The sequence below is a fragment of the Camelus dromedarius genome, chromosome X (genome assembly GCF_036321535.1).
Source record: "Camelus dromedarius isolate mCamDro1 chromosome X, mCamDro1.pat, whole genome shotgun sequence".
Lineage (NCBI taxonomy): Eukaryota > Metazoa > Chordata > Mammalia > Artiodactyla > Camelidae > Camelus > Camelus dromedarius.
In genome coordinates this window covers 106,768,971-106,796,749 of record NC_087472.1, presented here as the reverse complement: position 1 = coordinate 106,796,749, position 27,779 = coordinate 106,768,971, and the positions used below count along the sequence as shown (strand labels likewise).

The 27,779-nt window shown below is 37.9% G+C and overlaps 2 protein-coding genes across 3 annotated transcripts in view; one reads left to right on the top strand and one right to left on the bottom strand.

Annotated features, from left to right (window-relative positions):
- The window catches only part of ARHGAP6 (Rho GTPase activating protein 6), a 446,321-nt gene that overhangs the window by 117,069 nt on the left and 301,473 nt on the right, over nt 1-27,779 (bottom strand). The window lies entirely within an intron of this gene.
- On the top strand, nt 4,443-8,946 carry AMELX (amelogenin X-linked). Its single transcript, XM_031445955.2, has 4 exons — nt 4,443-4,563; nt 6,680-6,727; nt 8,090-8,134; nt 8,404-8,946. Exons 1-4 carry the CDS (start codon nt 4,510-4,512, stop codon nt 8,929-8,931), a joined length of 675 nt encoding a protein of 224 aa, XP_031301815.1. The 5' UTR covers nt 4,443-4,509; the 3' UTR covers nt 8,932-8,946.

The window sequence follows — 27,779 nt, the reverse complement described above, 5'->3', positions numbered from 1 at the left end:
CCCCTTCCCAATCCAGCTGAAGAACTACTGGACTACTCTAGACGGCGGCCTTTCCCACAGCCTCCATGTCTTTTGCTGGCACCACTCTTCCTCTCCTCCCTCCTCACCCCTTTCTCATCCGCAAATACAGACTTGGGCACAGAGGGTGTTGGCTTCCTGAAGGTGAGAGGGATGATTTCTTCCAATACCCACTCCCAGCACTTTCCACCCCAACTAAGAGTGGAGAATTCTTCTAGGAGCTGTGAGCAGCTTGACAACTGGGCCGCTGTCTTACTCATCTTTGTACTCCAGTGCCAGTGACTGTGCTAGGCATATGCGAAGTGCTTGGTAATAGCTGCTGAAGTTATACTGCAGTTTTGGCCTTTGAGGGATATATTCAGAGCTTCAGACCTAGGACCATCTCCCTTCACTGCATCACTATTTTATTTCCTACTGCTTCATTGCTAAGTTTCCTGGTTTCTTTTCAGGACTCCTGTGGCTTGCTGAGCCTGTTACCCCCTTTGATCACCACCTTGAATGATGATGCATTTCCCACCTCTTCACGTGCCTTTCTTCCTTCTGGCTCCTTACCCCGGTTACTGCTTTTCTTATGCTCTTTATCCCCGGTCTACTCACTTATCAAATGTTGTTAGCCAGTAAAGGCTAACAGTAAACAGTAAAGGCTCTTTTCTTTTCCCATAACTTCAAACAACCAGCCAGAAACCATAGTTAATTTCAGAGTATTCTGGAATAGGTACTGATGGTTTGCAATCAATAAACTATGTGAATGTGAGGTTTTTGTTATTATTCTTTTCAAATTACACTTTGGGCTGAAGTGATTCCAGAAGCCTAAGAATCTAATGATAATAATAAAGCTTTATTATATTAAGCAAATAAACTCAGGCCCGAATAAGAAAAAAGCAATTGTATCTATTATAGTATATTTGCTTGCAATATATTACAGTTTTGAACTAACTGGTCAGAGCCAAATGTAATAAGGATCTTACAATAATTGATTCTAAACCTTTCATAGTATCTCCCTTTTTAGGTCCTTATCAGAGCCTATTTGCATGAAAGTTCATAGAAGCAGTTGACAGCAATGCTGGGTTATCCATCTTAGCTGTTTAAAAGGTGCATCTAAATCACCACAGGATTTCTTTGTCTTTGGAGACTCCACATTGATCAAGGACATTTTTAATATTTTCATTATGTCATGGATAACTTCTCTACATTTTCTTCAGTAAATTGACACATTTATCCAGCACTTACTCTGTAAAAGAGATATTTCTAGGTACAAAAGAGCTCCCAAGGAAGTATAAGACACAATACCTGACTTTCAAAGGTCGCAAAGGGGAGTCAGTGCATTTATTGGAATCAATTAGTGGTTCTGACGTGGCCCTGTGTCCTGAAGAGGGTACACTTCCACTCCAGCAAAACAAACAAACAGACAAAACAAACAAACAAAAACCATCCTGGAGAATGATATTCTCTTATTAGTAAATGTCTACAGAAGAAATATTTAAAAGCTGACTTTGGTTCCAGCTACTTTAGACAACCCACTCTTGAAATTATTCCAGAACACTGGACAGTCTTAGACCGGCTTTAAAAGAAGATTCCAGAGTTGAGCTCCTATAGATGGTAAGAAAGGTTTCTGGAACTCATAACTTCTCACTTGTCCAAAGATCACTCCCATACCTTGACCACTGCTGAAAACTAGGAAGTTGAGCAAAGGGGGAAAACCCCAAAACAAAATAAAACATCCTCCCAGCATTCAAAAACCAAGGCCACAGACTGAAATGTCTGAGCTTTTCTCACAAGTGTGCCTCCAAGGCCGCCTGTGCTTAGAGCTTCCCTTCACTTGCCATTGGGCAGTCCACACGTACTTCTAACAAGCTTGGGCATATGATTTTCCGTCGCGCTATAAATCAGAAACAGCAAATTAGAAGGGGAGAACTTGCTAGCATAAGCACTGTGGGAACAGCAAAATGTGATGGGTTGTAAGTCAAGAAAAAGAATAACTTATAAAAAATGGGCAAAAGAACTTTTTAAAAAATTATAAAGCACCACACAAAATTTTGATACATGTATAGTGCCTATTTTTTTGGTCTGTGGCCAGGCATTGCAGGAGGTGAACACATGTAAGATATGCTTCCTCTTGGAGCTCAAGGGTGCCTTGGCTCTTGCCTACCACGACCTCTCATTACTAGAAGTATCTGATTGGGACAAAGTGAGGAGGTGTAATGGCAGCGGGTCAGATTCTGGCTGTGTGGGATTAATGCTTGCTTTCTCATCCCCAAACACTGGCAGGCAGGGGCCATCTGGTTCTTGATTTGTGCCAAAATGCCAGCCTGAGGTTTTTCCACATGAACTGCATGTTTTGCAGCCCTTCTTGATCTTACAGGAGTCAGGAGGGTCTTAGAACAGCTGTTTCTAGGCCAGAAGGTGCCTGAATGTAATATTTTTATAACCCTTTCTTGGACCCTCCTTCTTCCCACTATGCAAGAATGGAAACCTGTAATTTATAGGGGTATTTATTCACTCATCATTTTGAAGAAAAGCTTTTAGAAACAGCAATAAAATCCTGCATGTATTTGTCCCCTAAGTAACATAAATGGTCTTAGGTTCATAAGTATTCAACATATATATTTGAAATGAATGCACAAGTGAATGAAGACGTATCCTGGGGTCATTCCGCCACAGTTGTTCCAGAGATACTGCCATAGAGGAAAATATTTTATGCTTTTGATCCTTTGTTAAATAATGAAACTCAACCATCTAACTTTATTATCTTTTTTTTTTTTTTGGTAAAGAACAATGTTACGTTTGTTAGAACCAAGGAATAATGATATAGCTACTTCTTTAAAATAAATTTGAATATATCAGCATAAGCAGTCAATTTATCTGCTGACTTAAAAACAGTCCGATGAAGTTTTTTTGCCTGTTAAACCTATTATTACCTATAATGAAAGACTCTCTATGCCCTGATCACAACATGCAGCCTTATATTTGATCATAGCTTCTAAACTTCATGATACAGAGATTTTTAGCTCTACTCAACACATTTTTCCTTCAGAAGCCTGATTGGTTGTTCTAGATGCCATGAATGGTATAAAATGAGCTCTTAGTTGGAAGAAATCTAAAGGATCAAGCAACTCTGAGTTTCAGATACAAACTTACTCTGAATACGTGTATTCAAAGGTATGTGGATTTTATTCATGATTTGGGATCTTTTCTATTGTACTTATTTCTTTTTCTGCATTTCATGTTCAGAAGATACAAATGTGTTCTGCATCTCTAATACTTTATGCTGTCAATATTCAGTTACTTCCTCAGTTGGACCATAATTAAATTAGACTCTGATTACTAAAATGAATTGTATTACCTTTCAATGCAGCAAAATGTTTGTCTATAGTTCTTTAAATTTTAGATCCAGCATCCCAAAGCACTTTTCAGGGCCAAATATCACAGTAAAATATTTATTTTAATTATGTATCAATTAAGCTAAAAATAATTTTTCACAGGCTGTGATCCACTACTTTGAAAAACATTTCATTTAATGGTATCAAGTGGAACCATCAACTAAATGGCTTTTCTCATTAACTCAAACTTTAAAAAACAGATTTAAGCGGTAGAAAATGTCAGTGTATTTTTCGTAGCTAGCATTATTACAGGTTACTCACTTCCTGTGTAAAATTTAAGGTATTTCTTCTGACAGCTCTCAAAGTCAGTCAATAATTTGCACCACAAAGCAATGTGCAATATTTTAGGATGGCTCGTTTTGCTTCATGTTCCACAGGTCTTATTTGTGGAATAATCACAGTGTAGCATCAAACAAAAGGAAGATGTCATTAATTAAATATGGACTCTTTAAAGTAAAAGTCATTCAAAATTTGTGAAATAATCACAGAATATTAGCACCGTCCTCTCTCACTGTGGTAAACCACACCGGGCGTCTGGAGCTCAGGGACGTTACCTGAGGGTCTTGCCTGAGGGTTAGAACACTTGAAACTAAGTGCTACTCCCTCCTTACTCTATTGTCTCAGATGATTGGTCTTTGTTTTCAACAGTTAGCAATGCTGAGGGGGACAGTAACAAAAAAAGTCTGTGCCTCCTGGTTCTAAAAGTATCCCGTACCGCGCACTTTGATGATCTTCTCCACTTTTAAAGCCTCTTTTAATCATTAATTATAAGCTACATCTGGCTTCTGTGACTCTGCAGGCTATAGAGGTGTAGGAAAATGGCATGTCAAGTCATGCAATGATAGATTATTTATGTCCCCACAGCTTGTTCAGCTCTTAATCTAAATGAAAAGCATCTTTATCACCACTGTCATTCCAGAAACAATAAAATGAGCTGAGAACTGGAAATCGTATAGGAATGAATCTCACAAGGAATGGGGAATGGTCCTATCCTTTTCACTAGCAACAGACTAACATGGATTATGTGGGTTTTATGAAGTATTCATTATGTCCATATTTGAGAAGAGATAAGAAAAGCGGGTGTTGACTTATATTTCAGGGCCATCAAGAAATGGGGACCTGGATTTTGTTTGCCTGCCTCTTGGGAGCAGCCTTCTCTATGCCTGTGAGTAAAACGCTCCCTTCATAAGTCAATGTGCAATTTCACAAGCTTGGAAATAAAAATTTGCCCCACAGTTGGTAAGCTTTAGGGCTTAAAACAGCACAAGATCAGATTTCCTCATATGTCTCTGTGTTTAAGAAACACTTTGAAAAACTTATTATACTGAAAAAAATCGATTCCCTGAAGCCTCTGCCAAAGATTCTGATTCAGTACAGCTGGGGTGGGACCCAGGACTCTGCATTTTAACAAGCACCTCAGGAAATTCTATTGAAACAATTAACTTGTAAATATCATCACCCATCTCTAGATGAAGGAAACTTTTGGAAGGGACCCTTGAAAGGTCTCCAGAGAAACTACTTAATCAGCCTTAAGCAAATATTATTAAAAAACTCAATTTTTTCTAAAACTCAATTTCTCACAAGTGTCCAAATATCTTCTTGCTCTCCAAACTCCACTGCTGTTATCCTTCAGAGGGTAAGATTTTGTGTTAGGAATTCCTTTCTTGAACCATCTCCCTGTTCTGAGAGGCCTCATCCTTTTGGGTGCACCTGCTAAGTACATGACTTCTGTGTGGCTGTCCAGAATCCTACGTATGCCCGACACACATGGATATATTTTCCATTCAAATGCATCAAAGACCAGGAAGTCTGACCAGTTCTCTCTAAACATGGGTACATAAGAGATTAGATCACACGCAGGCAAGGCAGGATCCATCTGCTTTTCGGCGGCATAAAGAGCAGTTGATACAACCAGAAGCCAGCAAAGCTTGAATATCTGCCTCCTCTCTTCCTCTGTCCCCCATAAGACCAAGACTCTGTGCTCTGCCTTCCTGAAATCCTGCACTGTAGCAATTCCTAGTCCCCTGAGGGCCCGTGCATTACAAATTCAGCCCCTGTCCACTCCTCAATTCAACACCCCATTCTCTGAGGGCTTATACCAAGAAGATAGAAGAAAGGCAGTTAGCTAAAACTAAAATAATTCACAGTCAAATGAGAGGAATAAACTCTCTTATGAAATAGGGCATTTTAAAAGAATAGAGCCCTTCTGAAAAAAATATACATGTGTATATATGTGTATAACTGAATAGCTTTGCTGTACACTTGAAACTAACATTGTAAATTGACAACAGTACAAAAGTACAAAATAAGAATTTAAAAAAAAAGAACAGAGTCTTAATCAGCTCGCTGCCTGAGGGAGGTGATCTGCCTGATACTCTGTCCTCTCCTTCTCCTCCACTCCAGGACCAATCAGAATTCCACATGCAGGCATCAATCACTTGGCCTCCACTTTAGACAAGACAGACAGTCCTGGTTTAGATAATTATTCAGGTTGTTTTTCATTTTGAGCTTTACGATTTTTCTGCTATAGAAACATTGACAGAATAATAAAAAGATGACAGAATAAAAGAACTGTCCTAAATTTCATAAATCAACTCTTTCATTTTCCATGGGATTTATACTGTTTCCACTTTAATGCACCCATCTTGTTTCCACATTCATTGATAATTCACACATAGCTGTCCTTTTTGTTGTTGAGGTACTGTTTACTTTGCATGCCAATTATGAGTAATCTCCTTTCATACTTAAGCAAGTATCCACCTCCTGATCTATAAGGAAAGGTTTGTGAGACAATTCTCTTCTTGTTGGTATTTTGTAATCATGTAAGAGAAACATATCTCTCTTCCCAACATGGAGTGAGTTTCACCAAGGAGTAAGATGATGGATGGGCTAGAGTAGAATTAATAGACAGGAGGGATGGAGGGGTATCTGAAGATCACTGGAGGTTAAATGTGCGCTGGTTTCTGCTTCCAGGTCTCTCACTCTAAGACTACAAGCCCAGGGGGAAATCATTTAGCTGTTATGGACCTCCTCAAAATAAGAGGGCTCCTTTCCTACACAGCGTACATGTTCAAACAAAAAGTAGACCTCAGATATATTCTGCACTATATAGATTTTTAAAAAGTGGCTTCAGTCTCTCTTAATGTGAACAATTGCATATTGACTTAATCTCTTCCTCTCTCTCTCTCTCCCTCCCTTTTCCTCTCCCTCTGCCTCTCCCTCTCCCTCTTGTCTTCCTCTCCCTCATTATTTTTCTTCTCCTTTCCCCCTCCCTATAAAAGCTACCACCTCATCCTGGGCACCCTGGTTATATCAACTTCAGCTATGAGGTAATTTTTCTCTTTACTAATTTTGACCATTGTTTGAGTTAACAATGCCCTGGGCTCTGTAAAGAATAGTGTGTTGATTCTTCAAGATGTTTCTCAGTCCCATTTTTTTCAGTTATCACTACTAGCTTCCTGGTTTAAGCCCTGAAGGGTCACCTCAAGCCTGCATTGCCCCAGAACACTCCCACTTGGCCTCTCTGACTCAGTCTCTCCTCCTTATATGGCTATAAAGTTTATCCATCATGAACTACCACTCAGGGGGACTGCATGGTAGGGCAGAAAGTGAACTCTGGCTGAACAGCTTTGTTCTATCCCAGCCTGTAAAATATGGGGAATCAGGTAAGATGTTACTTAAGATCCTTTCCAGATAGAAAACTCTTGATTCTAAGATGTTCACACTCTGTGTGACTTCCTCATTTTGCTTTACTGAAAGATTAGAGACCAAGAGGTCTATGAGACATACTGCAGGGCAATGGAAAGCATGAGATTTCTGGAAAGCGGGTCTGAGGCTCTCCTCAACCCCGTACCAACCATGTGACCTTGGGCAAATCATTTTTTCTCTCTGGAACTTTGGTTTCCTCATCTGGAGAAGGGAAATAATTATAATACTCACACTTCAAAATATTGTTTGAGGGGCAAAAGAGTTAAGCAATATAAAATGTGCTTTATTAAGCATAACTTGAGCCAGGTTAATAATTGTTTGTTGTACTGATAGCAAATCCTGTAGTGCTTACTTCATGAAGGAGTTCCCCAACCTGAGGTTCACCAAATATATGCTATTTAGAAAGGAAGGAAACTCTTAATTCTTTCAAAGGTTCAGATGACAATGTATGTTTACTCATACAAGGTGAAGAAAAGTGTTAATAAGAATTTGAGGCAAGATTTTCTGTTAAACCTTAAACGGTTGACATATTTGACACAAAAACCTGTGTTTCTAGGATGAAGGACAGTTTCTGCCTCCTTTATTTTTTTCATTGTGACATCAGATCAAAAAAGGATGTAATGAATGTTACATCACATTAATTTTCTGTTTTGTTTTTTCTTGCAAAGAAGAGCAGGAGCTGTGGAATTAAGCAGGCTTACTACTCAGTCAAGCTCGTGTACCTCTTTAACTCTCCGTGACCTTGTCTGTAAAAGTGAGGGTGATGATACTTGCCTCAGAGTATGTGAGAGAACATGAAAAATGTGTATGGTGGATGTAAGGTAATGCCTGGCACATAGGAAGCACCTGCCAAATGTTGACCTTATTCTTTCTTCCATAGAACTCATATTTTCAGGCTATCAGTATTGACAGGACTGCATTAGTGAGTCTATGCTTCATGTAAATGAATTAAAACAAATGTATTCTAATGTCTTTCTCTTAAGGTGCTTACCCCCCTGAAGTGGTACCAGAACATAATAAGACATCCGGTATGTAGTTTTTTTGGTTTTTATTCCCTTAAAATATTAAGCATGCATTTCAATTCCCTTTTAAGTGAGGTAACATATCTATGCCACATATAGACACTAATGGGAAATCTAGTTTGTAAAAGTCATATCTGTATACACAGTTAGAAATTCTTGCACAGGAAAAAATGAATAAGTATTAATATTGTCATAATGACAAAGAAAACATTGCTACTTCTCCAGCCGGAAGTCAATGGAGCCGATGGTAAACCTGACTCTTTGTTTCTCACCAGTACCCTTCCTATGGTTACGAACCCATGGGTGGATGGCTGCACCACCAAATCATTCCCGTGGTGTCCCAGCAGACTCCCCAGAATCACGCCCTGCAGCCTCATCACCACATCCCCATGGTGCCAGCTCAGCAGCCCGTGGTCCCCCAGCAACCAATGATGCCAGTTCCTGGCCAGCACTCCATGACTCCAACCCAACACCACCAGCCAAACTTCCCACTGCCCGCCCAGCAGCCCTACCAGCCCCAGCCCGTCCAGCCGCAGCCTCACCAGCCCATGCAGCCCCAGCCCGTGCACCCCATCCAGCCCTTGCCGCCACAGCCACCTCTGCCTCCGATGTTCCCCATGCAGCCTCTGCCTCCCATGCTTCCTGACCTGCCTCTGGAAGCTTGGCCATCAACAGACAAGACCAAGCGGGAGGAAGTGGTGAGTACACCTCGAAGTCACTACAACACATGTGAAAATGGTAAAGCAAAATTGGCCCCCAGAGTTCTAAATTCTCAAACAATCCTGGGGCTAGAATTTCAGTAGCTACAGCTCAATGACTATTAGTCCAAGCGTGTGTTGTAAGTTTATATTATAAAGGAGTTTATCCACATGGCTTAGTAATTAAGATCGTAACTTTCACGATGAGTTTAAATTCTATAATTACCTTGACTTCCTACCAGAATATATATAATTGAAACCTGTTAATTTTAAGCACACTATAAGGGAATATCAGTTCTCCTTATCTTTTAAAAGTTTGACTAGCAAGAATAGGCTAACACTGCACTTAAGATGAAAAAAGGGTAATCTCTGACAGAGAGGGGATGCAAATATTTGAATGGGTAGGTGGGAAACCTCTTTAAAAACCTACAGGAAAAATACCTGTCTAAAGTGGTTTCTAATCTAACCTGGAGGAAACTAAACTAGACAGATTGTTAGATTTCTTTTCAGTGCTGGGATTCTAGAGATTAAGATTTTAGCAAGAAGTTTTCACAGTTAAGTGTAAAATATTCTCTCATTACAGAAAGCTCTTCTAAACGAGTAGGAAGTAGTCAATAAAATAAGTGTCCCTTATCCATATCTATAAACCCTTACTTCTGTGTGTATGAGATTATATAATTCTACTGTATGTATGCATTCAAATGTGATTCCAAGTTATAAATGCTACTGATTTTCTCCTGAGAAAGTGAGGGGTGAGGTATAAATTGCCTGGACAGGGAGCCAGGATACCTGAGTTCCAGTTCTGGCTTTGCCCCCAAAGAGGAGATGGTATTGTACAAGTTATTTCAAATTTATGGGTGTTTTCCCTTCTTTAAAATGAGAGAAAGTGACTAAATTAGATAATTTTCAAGTCTCTGTCTAAGGACAAATACCACAGTCTTCCAACAAAAATTATAATATATATGGCTTCACAATTATGAGCATATTTGTAGAGACTAGGGAGCATATATGAAAATTGACTGTATCCCAAATAATCTGGTGCCTAAAGTTGATTATTCTAGTCTAAGGCACATGTTCCCTCTTTGTATAGAAAATGCATTTATTTATATTTTTATTAATAATTAAGGCCATGAACTTTATAAACCTTGCCAGAGCTATTTATGGAAAGGTGACTTCGGGTAGGTAGTTTGAACTCCTTAAAAGTCCCATGTAAATTAGAGTATAAATAGTGATAGGTTCTTGAGTTGTTTTATGAAAAATAAAATAAAGTTATGAGTTTAGAACCAGGCATGCAGAAAGTCCTCAACAAAAGGTAGCAATTGTTATTTTATTATTAAATAGTAGCTTTAAATGTTCTGAAGGCAGGGACACGTCGTATCTGATGACAATGAGATAATAAAGAAACTTTGAAAATTATAGAGTTCAGCTTCAGTGGCTGTAATATTGTTTTGGTAAAACTGAAGCAATGTGTGTTACTGTAAATGGTACTTACTCATGTGTGTTACTGTAAATGGTACTCACTAGGAATATCTGTAACTTGTTTTACTTGCTCCTTTTGCTATTTTTTTCAGGATTAAAAGATCAGAAAATGAGAAGAGAACTGAAGTACATACTTCAGTTGCTTTTAGAATGACACAGGAACATAACAATTTGTACCTACCATCATTTTACATAGTAAATTCTGTAACTAAAAATAAGTACCATTAGCAAACAATAAAATGTTTAAAAAATCATTCACGTCTTTGTGTTGAATTACACTTAAAATTTCACGTCACTTGAAAGAACATATTATAAATGGCTATTCTTGAATAAGGGATGAACTGCTCAATTACACCTACATATTGATCATTCTGCAGGCAAATGAGGACTATATTTCTTTTTCGAGAAATTTTAAATTATACCGTCTCAAATCTTGTAAAAAATAGAAGTTTATCCAGCAGTTATAATAATTGATAATGTGAAAAATTAGGAACATGTCCAGTCACTGAACCTCAACCAAATGAAGGGGAGTTTATGTGAAGAATTATTTACATTGAAAAAGATAAGCTTTTGAGAAATGTTTATATTACAAAACAAATTAAGACTTGAAACACTGGCTTTATTCTTCATACCACATTAGTAACCAAAATCTGGTCTTTTGATCACATTCTACTGAAAGTGATTTTGTAATGAAATTATGTGATATGTATCACAATGTACCAAATTTTAAATTGTTGAGGTAATTAGTTTTTCTAAGAAAACTTTTATTAAATGTAGCTTCAAATAGAGAATCACAGTTATTTTATATACAAGTCATTTCTTTCACTTCATAATCTTTAAGATGATAAATTCTACTGTACAGTCTTCAAAATGTTAACAGATGCATAAATGGACTCAATACAAGTTTTCTTTCCCACATATATTTATATTTGAATTCCTTTTTCCTCCTATACCCGAAAAGAATTGTAAATAGTCTTTTAAGGGTTTATATTACGCAGTGCCCACAGTAATTTTATTCTAGTACCTTTATGATTAAGGCCCCTTAATCATTTTCTGGAATGAATAAACATAACTTTACTGGGAGGGTGTTGATACTCAAACAAATAACTTGATTTTTGAAGAACTTAGATTCAATTAAAAAAGTACAAAAGCTTTTAATCAATTTGCATGAGCCAATTCTAATCAATTTTGTAAATATTTATTAATCATCCTATAGGGCAATTCCATGTCCTGATAAAAATAATAAATCCCCATCCTTATGGAATCTAGGATTTACGAAATTGATAAAATAAGCTCACAAACAGTGATAAGAGAAGGCCTAATAGTATTAACACTATGGCAGAAGTATAGTCAAAACACTCTGGCGAATATGGCAGACATCATTAGCCAGGTATCCAACAGTTTCCTCACCACTCATTCCTTGTTGGCAGAGCTGAAGTTAATCCCAGCATCTGGCCTTCCACAAACTCAGGAGAGAGGAGCCCCCTCCTCTGTCCCAGGGAACGAATGTCCACCCCTCCGGTTATGGCATCAGCCTCAATTACCGTAACATACCATGTCTATACCAAATGTGGCATCTATTTCCCTAGCTAGTGATTGGTTGAGGGATTCGTTGTGGTAGAACTTGAACAATGAATGAGGCCAAAAGGGAAGTCTACTAGGAGAGGAGGAGTTCTGGGGAAAAGAATTGCCCCCAAATTAAAATGGCATGTATACATTTGAGGAAAAAGAGCTGTTATGTCTTTGGATCTATTTCTTTGTGGATGTGTGCCTGGAGCTTTGTCTGCCATCTTGTGACCAGGAGGGGCAAGTAGAAAGACAGAAAGCCCCGAGGTCCTTGGCAGTATCATTGTGCCCCTGAATTAACGAACCTTAGAACCATCTGCCTTTAGATGAATGATACACTCTATTTCAATGCTAGTGTTTTTCAATTGTGGGTCATAACTGATTATTGGGTCACATATCAATATCAGGATCCCTATCATTTATGTCATGCCAGCCAACTTTCTCTTCCACCAATGTAAAGCTTATGTGCCCAGGACTAAGGACATTTTGTCAATAACTTTCCTGAAAAAATCTGATAGAAAGATAGAGACATATATATCCTGGTGTATTCTCCAAAATATATGCCTCCCCCACACTTTGCCTTCTACAGCTCATGAAAACATTGCCATTACATTTACTCCTACTGAGAAACATTTTAAGGGTGTAAGGAATGGTGTTACTTAGAGACTATGTGTGATATTGAAAAGAACACAAACTTTAGAGTCAGACTGGAGTTCTTTCAATTTTTTCTGATATAAGAGGATTCTCTATTTGGGAAAGTCATTGGCAAAATAATTTTCCCTTTATAATAATTCAAGTAATATATATGTATGTATATACATACATATATTCAAATCACATTTTGAATTACAGGAAACAAGTCAGGCTTTGGTCTCTGATGATTATTCACTATAGAATGGGATGTACTGCATAAGTTAACTTTATAAGAAATAGAAATGTGTGTATTAAATGCTCAAACATGTGTTTTAATATAATCATCTTCATGGTAGTCTTCTACAATGGATACTGTTCTACCTCATTAAACAATTCATATTAACCACAACATAGCATCGTTTTGATGGTCCAGAATGAGACTTACAAACACCCTTCAGTGAGGTGTGTTACCTTGGAAATTCAGAAGTAATAATGCCCTTACGCCTGTTCTAAATTGCCCTGTACTGCTCTGTCATTCTAACTATTCCTTTCTGCTTCTGGTTATCACTTCTTTTTGTAAATGTATATTTACATCTTCTAATATGTAGCTTATTTTGTATATATATTCTTCCTTACAAAATGAAGTACACTGGCCTTTGGACTGGTATTCTAGAAGTTCCATAATCACTTTGAGACTATTTTATTTCCTGATTCCCTAGTTGTGGCAGATGGCTGCAACTGGCAAAATTCTGACATGTAGATGTATCTGATTATCACTACACATTGTAACATAGCTGATGCAAATTGAATAAAACAGGGTATTTCTAACTCAGGCTTAATCACTGCCCAATGTTGTATGTTTTTGAATCAAATGTGGAAGAAAATCAATGGATACTAATGACCAAGACTCAAAGTACAGGCTGAAATAAACAGCAATACTGATTATAAATGCACTAATAAACAGAAACTTATATATGAAGAATTCTTAAATCAGTAAAAAGCAAAATCATATCATTTACAAAGCTGTGCTGTTTCTTCCAAATTAAGCTAAAAGAGACAGATGAAGTTGAGTAGACCACCTCAAGGAAAATTTCATCTCACCATAACCACTCCTATGTCACTAACACATATGAAATCTGCTCTGCCATCATTCACTCCTAGTTGTAAATGGCTTCAATATGCATAATTTTTTCCGAGGTGCCAATACATGTCTAGGAATTACCCCAAGAGAGTCATCAAAATGCATGGAAAGATACGTGCAAAGATGTTGATTACAGCATTATGTATACCAGTAAGAAATTGGACCTCACTTAAATTTTCCTATATGTACCTAAAGGAATTCTGTGATAAAAATATGCTTTAGAAGAAAATGTATTAGTGGAGAAATGTGGTAAAGTAAAATTTAAGACCAGGACTGCATATCATATGTGAATATTACACACAACCGTAATATGTAAATAACTTAAACACACACACATAAACATGCACTGAAAAAAACTAGGAGGAGCATACACTTGTTTATATAAAGATCCAATTCTTCCACAATAAACATAAATGACTTCTGTAATCAAGAACAAATTTAATTTTATAAAGGTTTATTTTTCCTTTCTTCTACTTCAGTCCAGACACACCTCCTTCCTTCAATTTCTTTTGACATGATCTTGGTGGGTCCCCTTCAGGTAAATTTCAAGTAGAAATCAATTCACATGTACTTGATTTTTCAGAGAAGTGCTTCAACCAAAGGGTAAAGGGAAAGGAGCAACTGGCTTTAGCATGAACAAAAGCAAACAATACAAACAACAAAGAAGATATGAGCATTATAAAGTTAATGAAGAAGAATTAGAAACAACACAAATAAAATAAAATAGAAATGACCATCAAGGCAGCTCTTGTTGCAATTCTGTCGAAGTTTAACTGGATTCAAAGAGCAGACAGGTCAAAGGGAAAACACAAGATCTAAGCCCTATGTTGTTGGTTTTTTTATGGCTGAGTAGTATTCCATTGTATAAATATACCACATCTTCTTTATCCAGTCACCTGTTGATGGACATTTAGGCTGTTTCCATGTTTTGGCTATTGTAAATAGTGCTGCTATGAACACTGGGGTGCAGGTGTCATCCTGAAGTAGATTTCCTTCTGGATACAAGCCCAGGAGTGGGATTCCTGGGTCATATGGTAAGTCTATTCCTAGTCTTTTGAGGAATCTCCACACTGTTTTCCATAGTGGCTGCACCAAACTGCATTCCCACCAGCAGTGTAGGAGGGTTCACCTTTCTCCACAGCCTCTCCAGCATTTGTCATTTGTGGATTTTTGAATGACGGCCATTCTGATTGGTGTGAGGTGATACTTCATTGTAGTTTTGATTTGCATTTCTCTGATAATTAGTGATATTGAGCATTTTTTACTAAACCCTTAAAGAGCTGGGGGGTTGGAATGACTTTTCACATTAAATGGGTTCTCCTTTGATTAAAATGCCTGAACTATTGCTGCCTTAAAACTCAACAGTTACCTAATTTTACTTTTGGGCTTCAACTCCTATAATGTACTTTTTTCTCTCCTGTGCTTAATTACATTGAGTCTGAATCATCTGAAAAGCTCAACCTCAATCAATAACAACTCCAATTACCCAGAAAATGCTCAGAGTTCACTCATCAAAAAGGGCAAAGGAAAATGCAACCTAAGAAGCTAATTTCCAGGCTGTATTTTCATTATCACCTATCTTCATAGCATGCATTGAGGATGAAGGTTCAAAGGGTCACCTGGAAGTAATCGTCACTTTGTAAGAGACAGTAATGGTTGTCACATTTCCCAAATCAAAATTTAGATATGTAGGGTGATAATACAATGGAATATTGGAAATCAGAGACATACACTAACTGGTAATTATGCTGTACACTTGCACTGTTCAATATGTATGCTCATGTAGCTCTTCAAAATTTTAAAATCTAAAATAAAATAAAATTTAAAATTCAGTTCCTCAGTCACATTACACATATTTTAAGTGCTAAAAGGCCACATGGGGCTAGTGGCTACCATACTGGACAGCACAGATACAGAACATCTCTATCACCACTGAGAGTTTTACTAGACAGTGCTGCTCTATACACTACTTCCTGGGATAGAAGAGCAATTCCTATGAATTCAAAGATTTTAAACCAAAGATGAAACAAATCAGATTTGCTGGTTGAAACTGAACATCTCAACTATCCATTATAGGTCATTTTCTAAGCATTCCATGAATCATGGTCTTGTATGGGAATTTTCTAAGAACTATAAACGTGCCCTTCTCTTCCTCAGGTCGAATGGCACACACCAAAATGGTTTCCCCTCTAGTTTTCTTTTAAAATAGACAAATCCAGAATTCCACTAAATTAATTTTTCTACTTGTAAAAGAAACTATCTTAGTTCCAAAGAAATGGTCATTTATTTTCAGACCTCTACCAGCCACATCCACACTGGAGATAGAAGGCTGAGGCTGCTGTTCTGGACCTAGGCTTCACTGGAAATAGGCCAAAGTTGAAGCTGATGGAAAGATAAAAGTAAGAAAAAACACAAACTTTTGTCCATCCCTGAGGGTCACTGACTGCCTGTAAACACTGGAAAATATTTACATTCTTTTCTATTTTGTGGTTCAAACCAACAGTACAACATAGTATGGTATACACACACACACACACCCCCACTGAGTTTACCTGTAGTGAAAGGACATGTGTGGAGATAGATACCATTTGAACAACTTGACATTTTAAATAAAACTTCTCTCCATTCTAATCACTTAGAGACTACATGGCTATTCTACTAGTTACTATCACCAAGGCACACTATACTTCTTTCCATATAAAGTCCTATCAATACAAAAAGGTCAAGTTGCTCATTTTATTTACAAGCAATGTCAAGTCGACCACTTCCTCTCCCAGCTCAACACAATATGAAAAGATTGACTTTTCCCCTAAATCTGAAGTTTGCCCCTTAGTAGTAAACAATTGCTGAAAATATTAAGACTGAATTTAGGGCCAAGGCTTTAAGAAGAATATAAAATAGCAAAGACTGGTATTACTTTAAAAAAAAGAGAGAGAGATTCGACTGTGACTGGTTTAGAAATCACAAGAGAAAATGGTTTCAACCAATTTCCCACATTTCCAGAACATAGTGGCCTCTAGTTGTGTTCCATATTGCTTCAATAAAATAGTCATCAGCCTATATTTGTTGTGAAATTCTTGTTAATTGGAATTTTTACTTATTGCTTTGTGATTTGGCTTACAATTCCTTTTGCTCTCATTTGATCTAGAGACTTATCAGGGATCACTGGCTGATATTTACTTATCCAAAAACACTTCCCTGCCAGAATTCATCCTGGCTTCATCTGAAACACTTGACTGTTCTAGAAGATTAAATAATACTTGAGGAATAAGATTGGACTGGGGTGGTGAGGAGAGAAGAGGTTGCAGTGAGAGGGAAGAAATGGTCATTTGGGTGCCAAAATATTTGCCTCAGTAAATCACACCTGAATCATCCCTCCAAAGAAAATCAAGATCAGTGAAGCCCCTTTACAAATAATATGCCCTATGGTCAACAAAAAATAGCCCAGAGCACACATTTATTTTCTTTTTATAAATCAAAAAAATTAAAACAGTGTTAAATATCTTTCTCAGAACAGCCAAATCTTGTTTTCCTCTCCAAAGAATCTTCCATGCTTAAGATTTGTCTGAGGAATGTGGGGGCTCTGGGTCAGCTGAGTGTCCACACAAGGGCAAAGATGGCTTCCCAGTGTGGCAGTGGGGTGTGCAGGCTCAGCAATCAGACTGGGTTCTCAGTCATGACCTCTGCCTATCTGCTGTGGAAACTTGGACAAGTTTTTTAGCCTATCTGTGCCTTAGTTTCCTCATCTATAAATTGTACTAACATCCATCTCTGAGTCTTTTCATGTCAATGAGCTCCAAGTTCAACGAATTTTGGCTACCGTTCTTATATTCAGAAAGGGAGCATTCTCCTGGCTCTGTAGACCCACAAAGGGAACACTACACAGTTGGAAACAGGGATGATAAAGAATTTGGAAATAATAAGAAAGTTTTCTATGCCAAGGGCTCCAAAGTCAAACGCATCTGTCGATTATCAATGTGCCGCATCTGACATATAGCCACCTGAACAACTCCCTTACTGATTGCTACCCTGCGCGATCCCTGTCTTCTCCTATCTGACGTCCCCAGAGGCAGTTCTTCACCATCCCCAAGGTCACTCTTCAGATAATAGGAGAGTAAACCCACCAGGAGGGTAGCATGGGCTGCACAATGCTCATTGGAGGCCAGAGCATTAGACCTGTTCACTCTGAATGTCTTCCTTTTGCCTTCTTTGTAAGACCCAGTCCCTATGTATAGTGACTTCCAACTCTGAACTTTCCCTTGTTGATCTGGCATTGGTCACGGCTCGGCTAATTTCACTTGAGAGATTTCTTTACCAAACTGTTTTTTTATAGTGCCTTCTGGGGGACATTTGGCAATGTCTGGAGTCACAATGCGGGGGCTGCGGATGGGGGTTGGAGTGGTACTATCGGTATCTAGTAGAGAGAGGCCAGGGATGCTGCTCATCACCCCACAATGCACAGGAGAGACTCCACAACAAAGAATGATCCAGCCTTTAATGTCAACACTGCTCACATTGAGAAAGCCTACTCTGGAAAACAACGCCAATATTGAGTCATGCTGTCTGTTCGGAACTCTACATGAGAAAGAATGAGACTCTGAACAAATGGAGAAGTCTATGTGCATTTTAAAAACATAACTGAGAAAGAAAAACCAAATGCTCAAATCTTTTTTGGGGGGTGGTAATTAGGTTTATTTAGTTACTCATTTTGATGGAAGTACTGGGGATTGAACCCAGGACTTCATGCATACTAAGCGTGTACTTTACCACCGAGCTATACCCTCTCCCAACCAAAGCTCAAATCTTAAGGTTAGTAAATTTGATATAGGACCTCATACAAAGGACTTTTAAGTTCCTGCACCAACTGCATCAGAAAAATCTAAAGAGCTTGGGGGAGTGACCAAGATATGAAAGAAAATTTACAAGATGAAGAGATAGTCATCCCAGGATTAAATCAGCTGATATCTCTAAATCAAAGCCATTGTGTAGAAATTAGAATAGTTATTTGCTTCTTCTGAAGTTGCTTAAAAGTGAGTGTGTTCTTTGTCTCTTGGCAGGTTACTTAAAAGTGGTTGTGTTACCTAAGTAATGAAGAGGAGAAAAATAACCAGACTATTAGCCATTGGTATAACTACTGAATTAGAGCTCATTTAGTTTGTTTGAGTCCCTGTTCTGGGATTTGCCCGAATTTGGCAGAAAAACGAGAAATAAGTAGTTGTGTCCCTAGAGTGACTAGGGATTTAAGATGCCTTAATTCTCCCGATTTTCAGAACCATCACTCTCCAAATATTTGATGAATATAATCAAGTTTTTCTTATAAAATTACTACCAAAAGACCTCTGACAGCCATGGAGAACAGAAAGCTCAGACCTTGGAAAGCCTACAATATTTGACAGACCCAAGACACAGAACATCCTAGCTGTCCAAATACCAAACTCAAGACACTTTTCCAAGTGGGGACGGACCCCCTCCTCCTGGCCTCCATGCACCACATATCAGGGAGCAGCCACAAATGAACTTCAGCTCAATGGCTCCTCATCTAGGGACTTTTTCTTGTTGGTCCACATGGGCTGGAGTGCTCAGGCCTCGAGGTTTCCCAGGATATGTTGGGCATGCCTCTAGTTTAAGCAACCCCTTGTTTCAATTTTGGTCTTCCCACTAGCTGGTAAACTCTTTGAGGGAGATTCAGAAAAATACCTGGAGACTGGTCAGTGTGCTTAATATCTTCTCAAGGAACCATCATTAGCATTAAAAAGCCACCACACTGTAATATAAAAGGAATGATAATAATAACACTGAACATTTACTGGGCTCATATTCTAGGCATTGTTCTCATCACATGAAATATATTAGCTCATTTAATTTTCATAACCTTATAGAGGGAAAGTCTCAGTCCCCGGTTTACAGATGAGGAGTTGTCTAAACTTTAAACTTTAAAAAGTAAACATTTAAAAAGAAATGAGGCATTTCTTAAAACACACACACCCTATCCCATGTTTGATGAGCTCCGTTTAAAAGGTAAACTAATTTGTCATCTGCCTCTAGGGTCCTAACTAAAACAACCCGTGTCTATTTCTAACAGCAAGTATAAATTCAACTTAGACTCATAAAGCTCGTCTCCTTTTGTAACTTAATTTTTCCTGTCCATTTGACCTCCCAAGGATGTGATAAGGAGCTAATTGTAAGGAAAGCTAAAGAACTCCCAAGCCAATGACTCCTCTGCGGTTGTGGTAAACTGCTGCAGATGGGAAGGAAAGCTCTGCAAACACAGGCAAGTGTCACCACACCAGGGCAGCATTTCCATGGCAACCAGGAGAAACCCATCCATCCCAGCTGTGGGTGTGAACCTGATCATGAACAGCCCTCACTCCTTCCTTGGTTTCAAAAGCTGGATTGAGAACAAAGAAACACAAGCCCAGTCCTTAATGGAACAGCAAGGTGTTGTCTTTCTCTCATTGATTCATTCAGAGAAAGCTACAATGGCAACTAACGCTATCTTACTAGAAAATCCAGGCCTTGGCCCTACATTATCTTCCTTCCCAGGTAGCCCACTGACCACATACTCAGTAGAGATGGAAGGGCTATTTCAAGTGACATTCTGAAGCTCACTGAGCATGATCAAAATAGGAAGGCTGCTGATATATTCATAGCATGACACTGAATCAGAACTAAGTGGCTGGCATACTTTCTCTACCTGACATTTGATGTCCAGAATAAAATGTATGAAAAGGTTCAAATATCTCAATGACTTCCTGCATTGAAGCTTCCACAAATCCTAGCTGTCGAGGTGGCAGTCCAAACTAGTTCCTTCCACAGCGTGCTGACTAGAGAAGGAAATGTTTGTGAATTTGCACAGCTGCATGCAATAACAAATTCAGGCTCAGGAGATTTACAAAATCCAATTTTCACCCTGTGATGAGGGACTAGGGCTCAACCTGGTTTCCACAAATAATTTTTTCTTAATCTGAAAAGAGGCACAAGAGAGCAACTTAAAAATCTTTTTTTAGAAAGACAGTCGTAGATTTTTAAAAAGTACTTATTGAACACTGCTTAAATGTACAGTTCCTATCAGCAGATTTACGAAGAGAGCTGAAAAACAAAGGGAGATGTATTGCCTTTGTGGCTTATTTTCCCACAGGTATAAAAAAAATGTTCTGGATGAACATTGTTAGGTGTTCAGGACCCTGCAATCACTGCAACCTGAGTTGATTTATTTTATAGTTGCTATTATTGTAAATAATCAGAATCACGAGAATAAGTCTTTGCCCTCCTTCAAAATGGAATCATTCAACAGATTGTAAACGATGGTGATTTAAGAGCAATATATTTTCTCCAAAAGCCACTTTTTTTTAGCAAATTAAATAATTGATACATATTTAAATTGCTTTATACATATAATGGCATTGTGTACATGACAGAGAAAGAAAGCAATCTGCAAATGAAATGAAGTAGCATGGTCACACAGCTTAAAGTAACAGACTGCCAGATCTGCAGAAAAGCTTGTGATTTGACCTTACTGATATTAACAATGATTCACCAAATAAGCTAATGTTTAATATATCTGTTCCTCCAGGAAGGACTCAAAGAAACCTTTACTTGTAGCTATATAAAACCAGTAAATATCTAAGCTCTGTGAATACTTTGGTAATATTCTAAATTAATAGTAAGAAAAGATGAATTTTGAAGTCTTTCTATGAAATCATTAAAAAGAAAAAAACCTAGAATCACAAAAAATAACGTTTGTACCAGCGGTTGCAAACAGCAAAACCAAGTCTTTCTGACTTTCTCAGTCACCTGTCTTTGCTGCATGGAAAAGTCAAACTACATGTTGTGGTTTCTCATCAATACCCATATTGCTTGTAGATGGCACAGAATCTCGATCCTTCATCACACTGAGGGGAAGGGCAACACTTGCCCTCTTCCCAAATGTTCAGCTTTATATGGTATCTCAATGATCCACACCCAAAGAGAAGCTCAAAAGCAATGATGGTTAGTCTCAGTTCTGTCATGGACGAGCTAGGTGACCCTGCCATAACCTGATTCACTCCCACCCTCAGCTTCTTTATCTGTGACAGAAAAATGTTGCACTAGAAGGCTATAAGACTTACACAACAGTAACCATACAAGCTAATGTGCATCGGTAAAGTCAAACTGCATCAATTTTTAAATACTGAGAAAACAGCCAAAAGGAAAGGTGCAGAAGAAATGGAAGATCCTTACTGAGATTTGCTTTAAGCTTTCAATAAAAATATGAGTGTCTTGGCAATGATATGTAACATTCCAATCAGCCTGGCTCGAAGGCTCTGACTCTTCTCCTAAAGCAACAGGCAGAGACATCTTAAGTGTCATTTGAACCATCTGAACTTTGAAGTTGAAAGAGACTCGAGGGCTGGAACAAGCTGAGTGTATCCCTCCAAAGCTATTGCTTCTCTCACTCTTTCCTGCTTGCATCTACCTCCCCCGATACAGCTCCAGGATCATTACCCCGTGAAGTCGTCCACATCTTCCTGGCTTGGATCCTGCATTGCTTCAAGCAGGAGGCACAAAACACAGAGCCTGAAATGTACACACCGTATCTTCTTACCTCTCCAGGGTCCTTACACCTCAGCAGTAGCAGCAGCTCCAAGCAGAACTGACCCCCCATCTTCCCCACGCAGAGCCCCTGTCCAGTGTGGGAACAGTGAAGGAGGCTGGAGACAGGGATACTGCTCTAGAGGAGCCAGGCAGGCAGGCTCCCCAGCTGGAATGTGCAGCTAGAGGCCCTGGGAGGGAGAAGGCCTGGGGTCACTGTGATCCTCTGAGTCAGACACCCTGGGGAACTCTCAGCTCTGAAAAGCCTCCTCTGGCACATGAGGCAGAGGCACCGAGAACCTTCTAGGGGGAAAATTCTGAAAGTTACAAAACTGAGGTAAATGGTTACATGGATGTATACCAGTTTACAGTAAATGGCAGAGATGTAATATGAATGATAGAGGGAACACATCATTTAAATGAAATGCTAACTCGTACATCTGATAAGGTGCTTGCATCCAGAATTTACAAAGAAATCTTATAACTCAATTATAAAAAAACCAAGTAAGCCAGCTTTTACATGGGCAAAGACTCTGAGTAGACATTTCTCTGAATAAAATATACAAATGGCCAATAAGCACATGACAAGATGCTTGCTGTCATTAGCCATCGGGAAATACAAATCAAAACCACAATGACACACTACATCACACCCACTAGGATGGATAAAAAGAAATGCTGGTGAAAATGTGGAGAAATCAGAACTCTCATACAATGTTGGTAAGAAAGCAAAATGCTCTGGAAAACAGTTTTCAGTTTCTCAAAATGTTAAACCTAAAGTTACCGTATGACCCAACAATTCCACTCCTAGTTATATGCCCAAGAGAACTGAAAATAGTTATCCACACAAAAACTTATTCACAAAATTGTGTACAGCAGCATTATTCATAATAGCCAAAAAGTAGAAACAACTCAAATGTCCACCAATCAATGAATGCATAAACAAAACATGACATATCCATACAATGGAGTTTTTCAGCCATGAAAAGGAAAGAGCTGATACATGCTACAATGTGGGTGAAACTTGAAAGCATTAGGAAGAGTGAAAGAAGCCAGATACAAATGACCACATATGAAATGTCCAGAACAGGCAAATTTATAGAGTGACAAAAGATGAGTGGTTGCCAGAGGCTGAGGCACATGGGAGGACTGGGGGCAGTAATGACTAAGAGGAGCAGGGTCTCTTTTAGGGGTGATGAAATTTCTAAAATTGATAGTGGTGATGATTGCACAACTCTGACTATACCATTAAATTACACACTTTAAATGAGTGAATTATATCTCAATAAAGCTGTTATATTAAAAATGAAATACTGGCTCTTAGCCCCTTGCCACAACCCTTCCCCAATTACACTGGGCTCTTCTGAGGTCACCATTACTCCTGTAGGTTCACCTGTGTGGCTTGGCAGGGGCTACGGTGAGAGCGGGCTCTTCCACTGATCACTGAGCTGCAACAACTGGTCCCTGGCAAATCCGGACCCTTCTCACCTTCATTTCTAGGCCACTGTTAACAAGAATTCTGCTCCAACTTCATGATTTAGCTCCTCTCCTCCCAGACTCCTTTGGTCCGAGGTGGTAACTCCCTTCCCAGCATGCCCGTGGTTCCCATTTGCAAGAGTCCTTTCGAACTTAGTTGATCTCATATCCCACGGGGCCGCCCTCTCCAAATAGATTACATGTGATTTAAGCATACTGGACCGTCACAGCTCAGGGACTTTCTTGTAGCTGAAATTCAGTAGTTAGTTGTTAACTTTCACCTTTGTTTTTTTTTAAGAGAAAGCAGCTTTTTTTTTTTTTTTAGCATTTAAAAAATAAGGGTATTGTCTCTACGGGCTATTGTGCATTTTCACAATTATAAGTAAAAATGAAGCAAACAAATCAATGAAGAGAATACCACGGTGGTCACTGGGTTAAAAAATATCTAACATTCTTACATAATTTCATCATTCACGAAGAGAATTACGTGAGAGTTACTGACATATTTTAATTATTGATACTCATTATTACTATTATCTGCTTCTATATCCTTTATCTTTCCAAACTATTCTTGGACACAATGTTCTAATGCCCATGAACATATTTTCTTTTGTTTTTAATTGAAGTATATAGGCAGTTACAATGTGTCAATTGTAACTGGTGTAGAGCATAATGTCCCAGTCTGCATATACATACATCTATTCGTTGTCATATTATTTTCATTAAGATATTGAACATAGTTCCTTGCGCTATACAGAAGAAATTTGTTTTTTTATCTATTTTTCTATATGGTGGTGAACATTTGTAAATCTCAAACTCCAAAATTTATCCTTTCCCACACCCTTTCCCCCAGTAACCATAAGATTGTTTACTATGTCTGCAAGTCTGTTTCTATTTTGTTCATGAGTTTATTAGCGTCCTCTTTTTTTCTTTTTTTTAAGATTCCACATATGAGTGATATCATATGGTATTTTTCTTTCTCTTTCTGGTTTACTTCGCTTAGAATGATGATCTCCAGGTCCATCCATGTTGCTGCAAATGGCATTATTTTATTCTTTTTTATGGTTGAGTAGTATTCCATGGTATATATATACCACAATTTCTTTATCCAGTCATCTGTTGATGGACATTTATGTTGCTTCCATGTCTTGGCTATTGTATATAGTGCTGCTGTGAACATTGGGGTGCATGTGTCTTTTCGAATTGGAGTTCCCTCTGGGTATATGCCCAGGAGTGGGACTGCTGGATCATATGGTAAATTTATTTTTAGTCTTTTGAGGAATCTCCAAATTGTTTTCCATAATGGCTGCACCAAACTACATTGCCACCAGCAGTATAGGAGGGTTCCCATTTCTCCACACGCTGGCTGGCATTTATCATTCATGGACTTTTTAATGACGGCCATTCTGACTGGTGTGAGGTGATATCTCTTTGTAGTTTTGATTTGCATTTCTCTGATAATTAGCGATATTGAGCATTTTTCATGTGCCTATTGGCCATTTGTATGTCTTCATGGGAGAACTGCATGCTTAGGTCTTCTGCCCATTTTTGGAATGGGTTGTTTGGTTTTTTGTTATTAAGTTGTAGGAGCTGTTTATATATTCTGGAAATTAAGCCTTTGTCAGTTGCATCATTTGCAAATATTTTCTCCCATTCCGTAGGTTGTTGTTTTGATTTGCTTATGGTTTCCTTTGCTGTGCAAAAGCTTACACATTTAATTAGGTCCCATTTGTTTATCTTTGCTTTTATTTCTCTTGCCTAGGTGGACTGCCCTAGGAGAACATTGCTAAGATTTATGTCAGAGAATGTTTTGTCTTTGTTTTCTAGGAAGTTTATAGTGTCTTGTCTTATATTTAAGTCTTTAAGCCATTTTGAATTTATTTTGTGTATGGTGTGAGGGAGTGTTCTAACTTCATTGATTTACATGCTGCTGTCCAGTTTTCCCAAGACCACTTGCTGAAGAGACTGTTTTTTCTCCATTGTATATTCTTGCCTCCTTTGTCAAAGATCAATTGACCATAGGTCTGTGGGTTTATTTCTGGGCTCTCTATTCTGTTACATTGATCCATATGTCTGTTTTTGTGCAATACCACACTGTTTTGATTACTGTAGCTCTGTAGTGTTGTCTGAAGTTTGGGAGGGTGATTCCTCTAGCCTCATTCATTTTATTCAGTATTGCTTTGGCAATTCTGGGTCTTTTGTGATTCCATATAAATTTTAGGATTATTTGTTCTAGTTCTCTGAAAAATATCATGGATAATTTGATAGGGATCGCATTAAATCTCCAGATTGCCTAGGGCAGTTTGGCCATTTTAGCAATATTGATTCTTCCAATCCAAGATTATGGGGTATCTTTCCATTTCTTTAAGTCATCTTTAATTTCCTTAGTGTTTTGCAGTTCTCTGTGCATAATTCTTTTGTCTCCTTGGTCAGATACATTCCTATGTATTTTATTGTTTTGGATGTGATTTTATTATTTTTATTTTTTATAAATTATTTATATTATATTAATTATAATAATTTGTTATAAATTTTATTATTTTATTTGTTTTTAAAAATTATTTATATTATATTATATTAATTATAATAATAATTTAATAATTTTTATTGAGTTATAGTCATTTTACAATGTTGTGTCAAATTCCAGTGTAGGGCACAATTTTTCAGTTATACATGAACATACATATATTTTTGTCACATTTTTTTTTTTTGCTGTGAGCTACCACAAGATCTTGTATATATTTCCCTGTGCTATACAGTATAATCTTGTTTATCTATTTACTGACAGGCATATGGATGTGATTTTAAAATGGACTGTTTCTTTACTCTCTTTTTCTACTATTTCATTGTTAGTGTAAAGAAATGCAACTGATTTCTATATGTTAAGCCTATATCCTGCTACCTTGCCAAATTCTTTCGTCAGCTCTAGTAGTTTTTGTGTGGAGCTTTTCAAATTTTCTATATATAGTATCATATCATCCACATATAGTGACAATTTTACCTCTTCTCTTCCAATTTGGATCCCTTTAATTTCTTTTCCTTGCCTGATTGCTGTAGCTAGGACTTCCAAAACTATGTTGAATAGAAGTGGTGAGAGAGGGCATCCTTGTCTTGTTCCAGATTTCAGTCTGAAGGCTTTCAGCTTTTCACCATTGAGTACTATGCTGGCTGTGGGTTTGTCATAACTGGCTTTTATTATGTTCAGATATGTTCCCTCTATACCCACTTGGGTAAGAGTTTTTATAATAAATGGGTGCTGAATTTTATCAAATGCTTTTTCTGCATCTATTGAGATGATCACGTGGTTTTTGTCCTTTCTTTTATTGCCATGGTATACCACATTGTTTGATCTGTGTATGTTGAACCATGTTTGGGTCCCTGGGGTAAATCCAACTTGATCATGGTGTATGATCATTTTTATGTGTTGTTGGATTCCGTTTGCTAATACTTTGTTGAGGATTTTTGCATCTATGTTCATCTATGATATTCACCTGTAATTTAGTTTTTTGGTAGTGTCTTCATCTGGTTTTGGTATCAGGGTGACGGTGGCTTCACAGAATGAGTTTAGGACTATTCCCTCCTTTTCAATCTTTTGGAAGAGTTTGAGAAGGATTAATATGAGTTCTTTGTATGTTTGGTAGAATTCCCCAGTGAAGCCATCTGGTCCTGAACTTTTGTTTGTAGGGAGGGGTTTTTTTTTAATTGCTGATTCTGTTTCATTTCTAGTGATCAGTCTGTTCAAGTGGTCTATTTCTTCTTGATTCAGTCTTGGTGGACTGTATGTTTCCAGAAACTTGTCCATTTCTTCTAGGAACATGATTTTCTTAATGATAACTAGTTCCATCCAACCCCATGCTCAAGATTTTGTTTGAATCAGTGCATTCTGCTAATCTGACTAAATTATTTTTTCAAAAAAATTTTTGTTGAAATGTAGTTGATTTACAATGTTAGTTTCAGGTGTACAGCAAAGTGATTCAGTTACACATATACATATATACTTTCTTTTCATAGTCTTTTTCATTATAGGTCATTACAAGATATTGAATATAGTTCCCTATGCTATACAGGAGTTCCTTGTTTTTTATTT

Coding starts and splice junctions, on each gene's coding strand:
- AMELX (XM_031445955.2), top strand. CDS start 4,510: ATGGGGACCTGGATTTTGTTTGCCTGCCTCTTGGGAGCAGCCTTCTCT. Junction 4,564..6,679: donor GAGCAGCCTTCTCTATGCCT/GTGAGTAAAACG, acceptor TCCCTATAAAAG/CTACCACCTCATCCTGGGCA. Junction 8,135..8,403: donor AGAACATAATAAGACATCCG/GTATGTAGTTTT, acceptor GTTTCTCACCAG/TACCCTTCCTATGGTTACGA.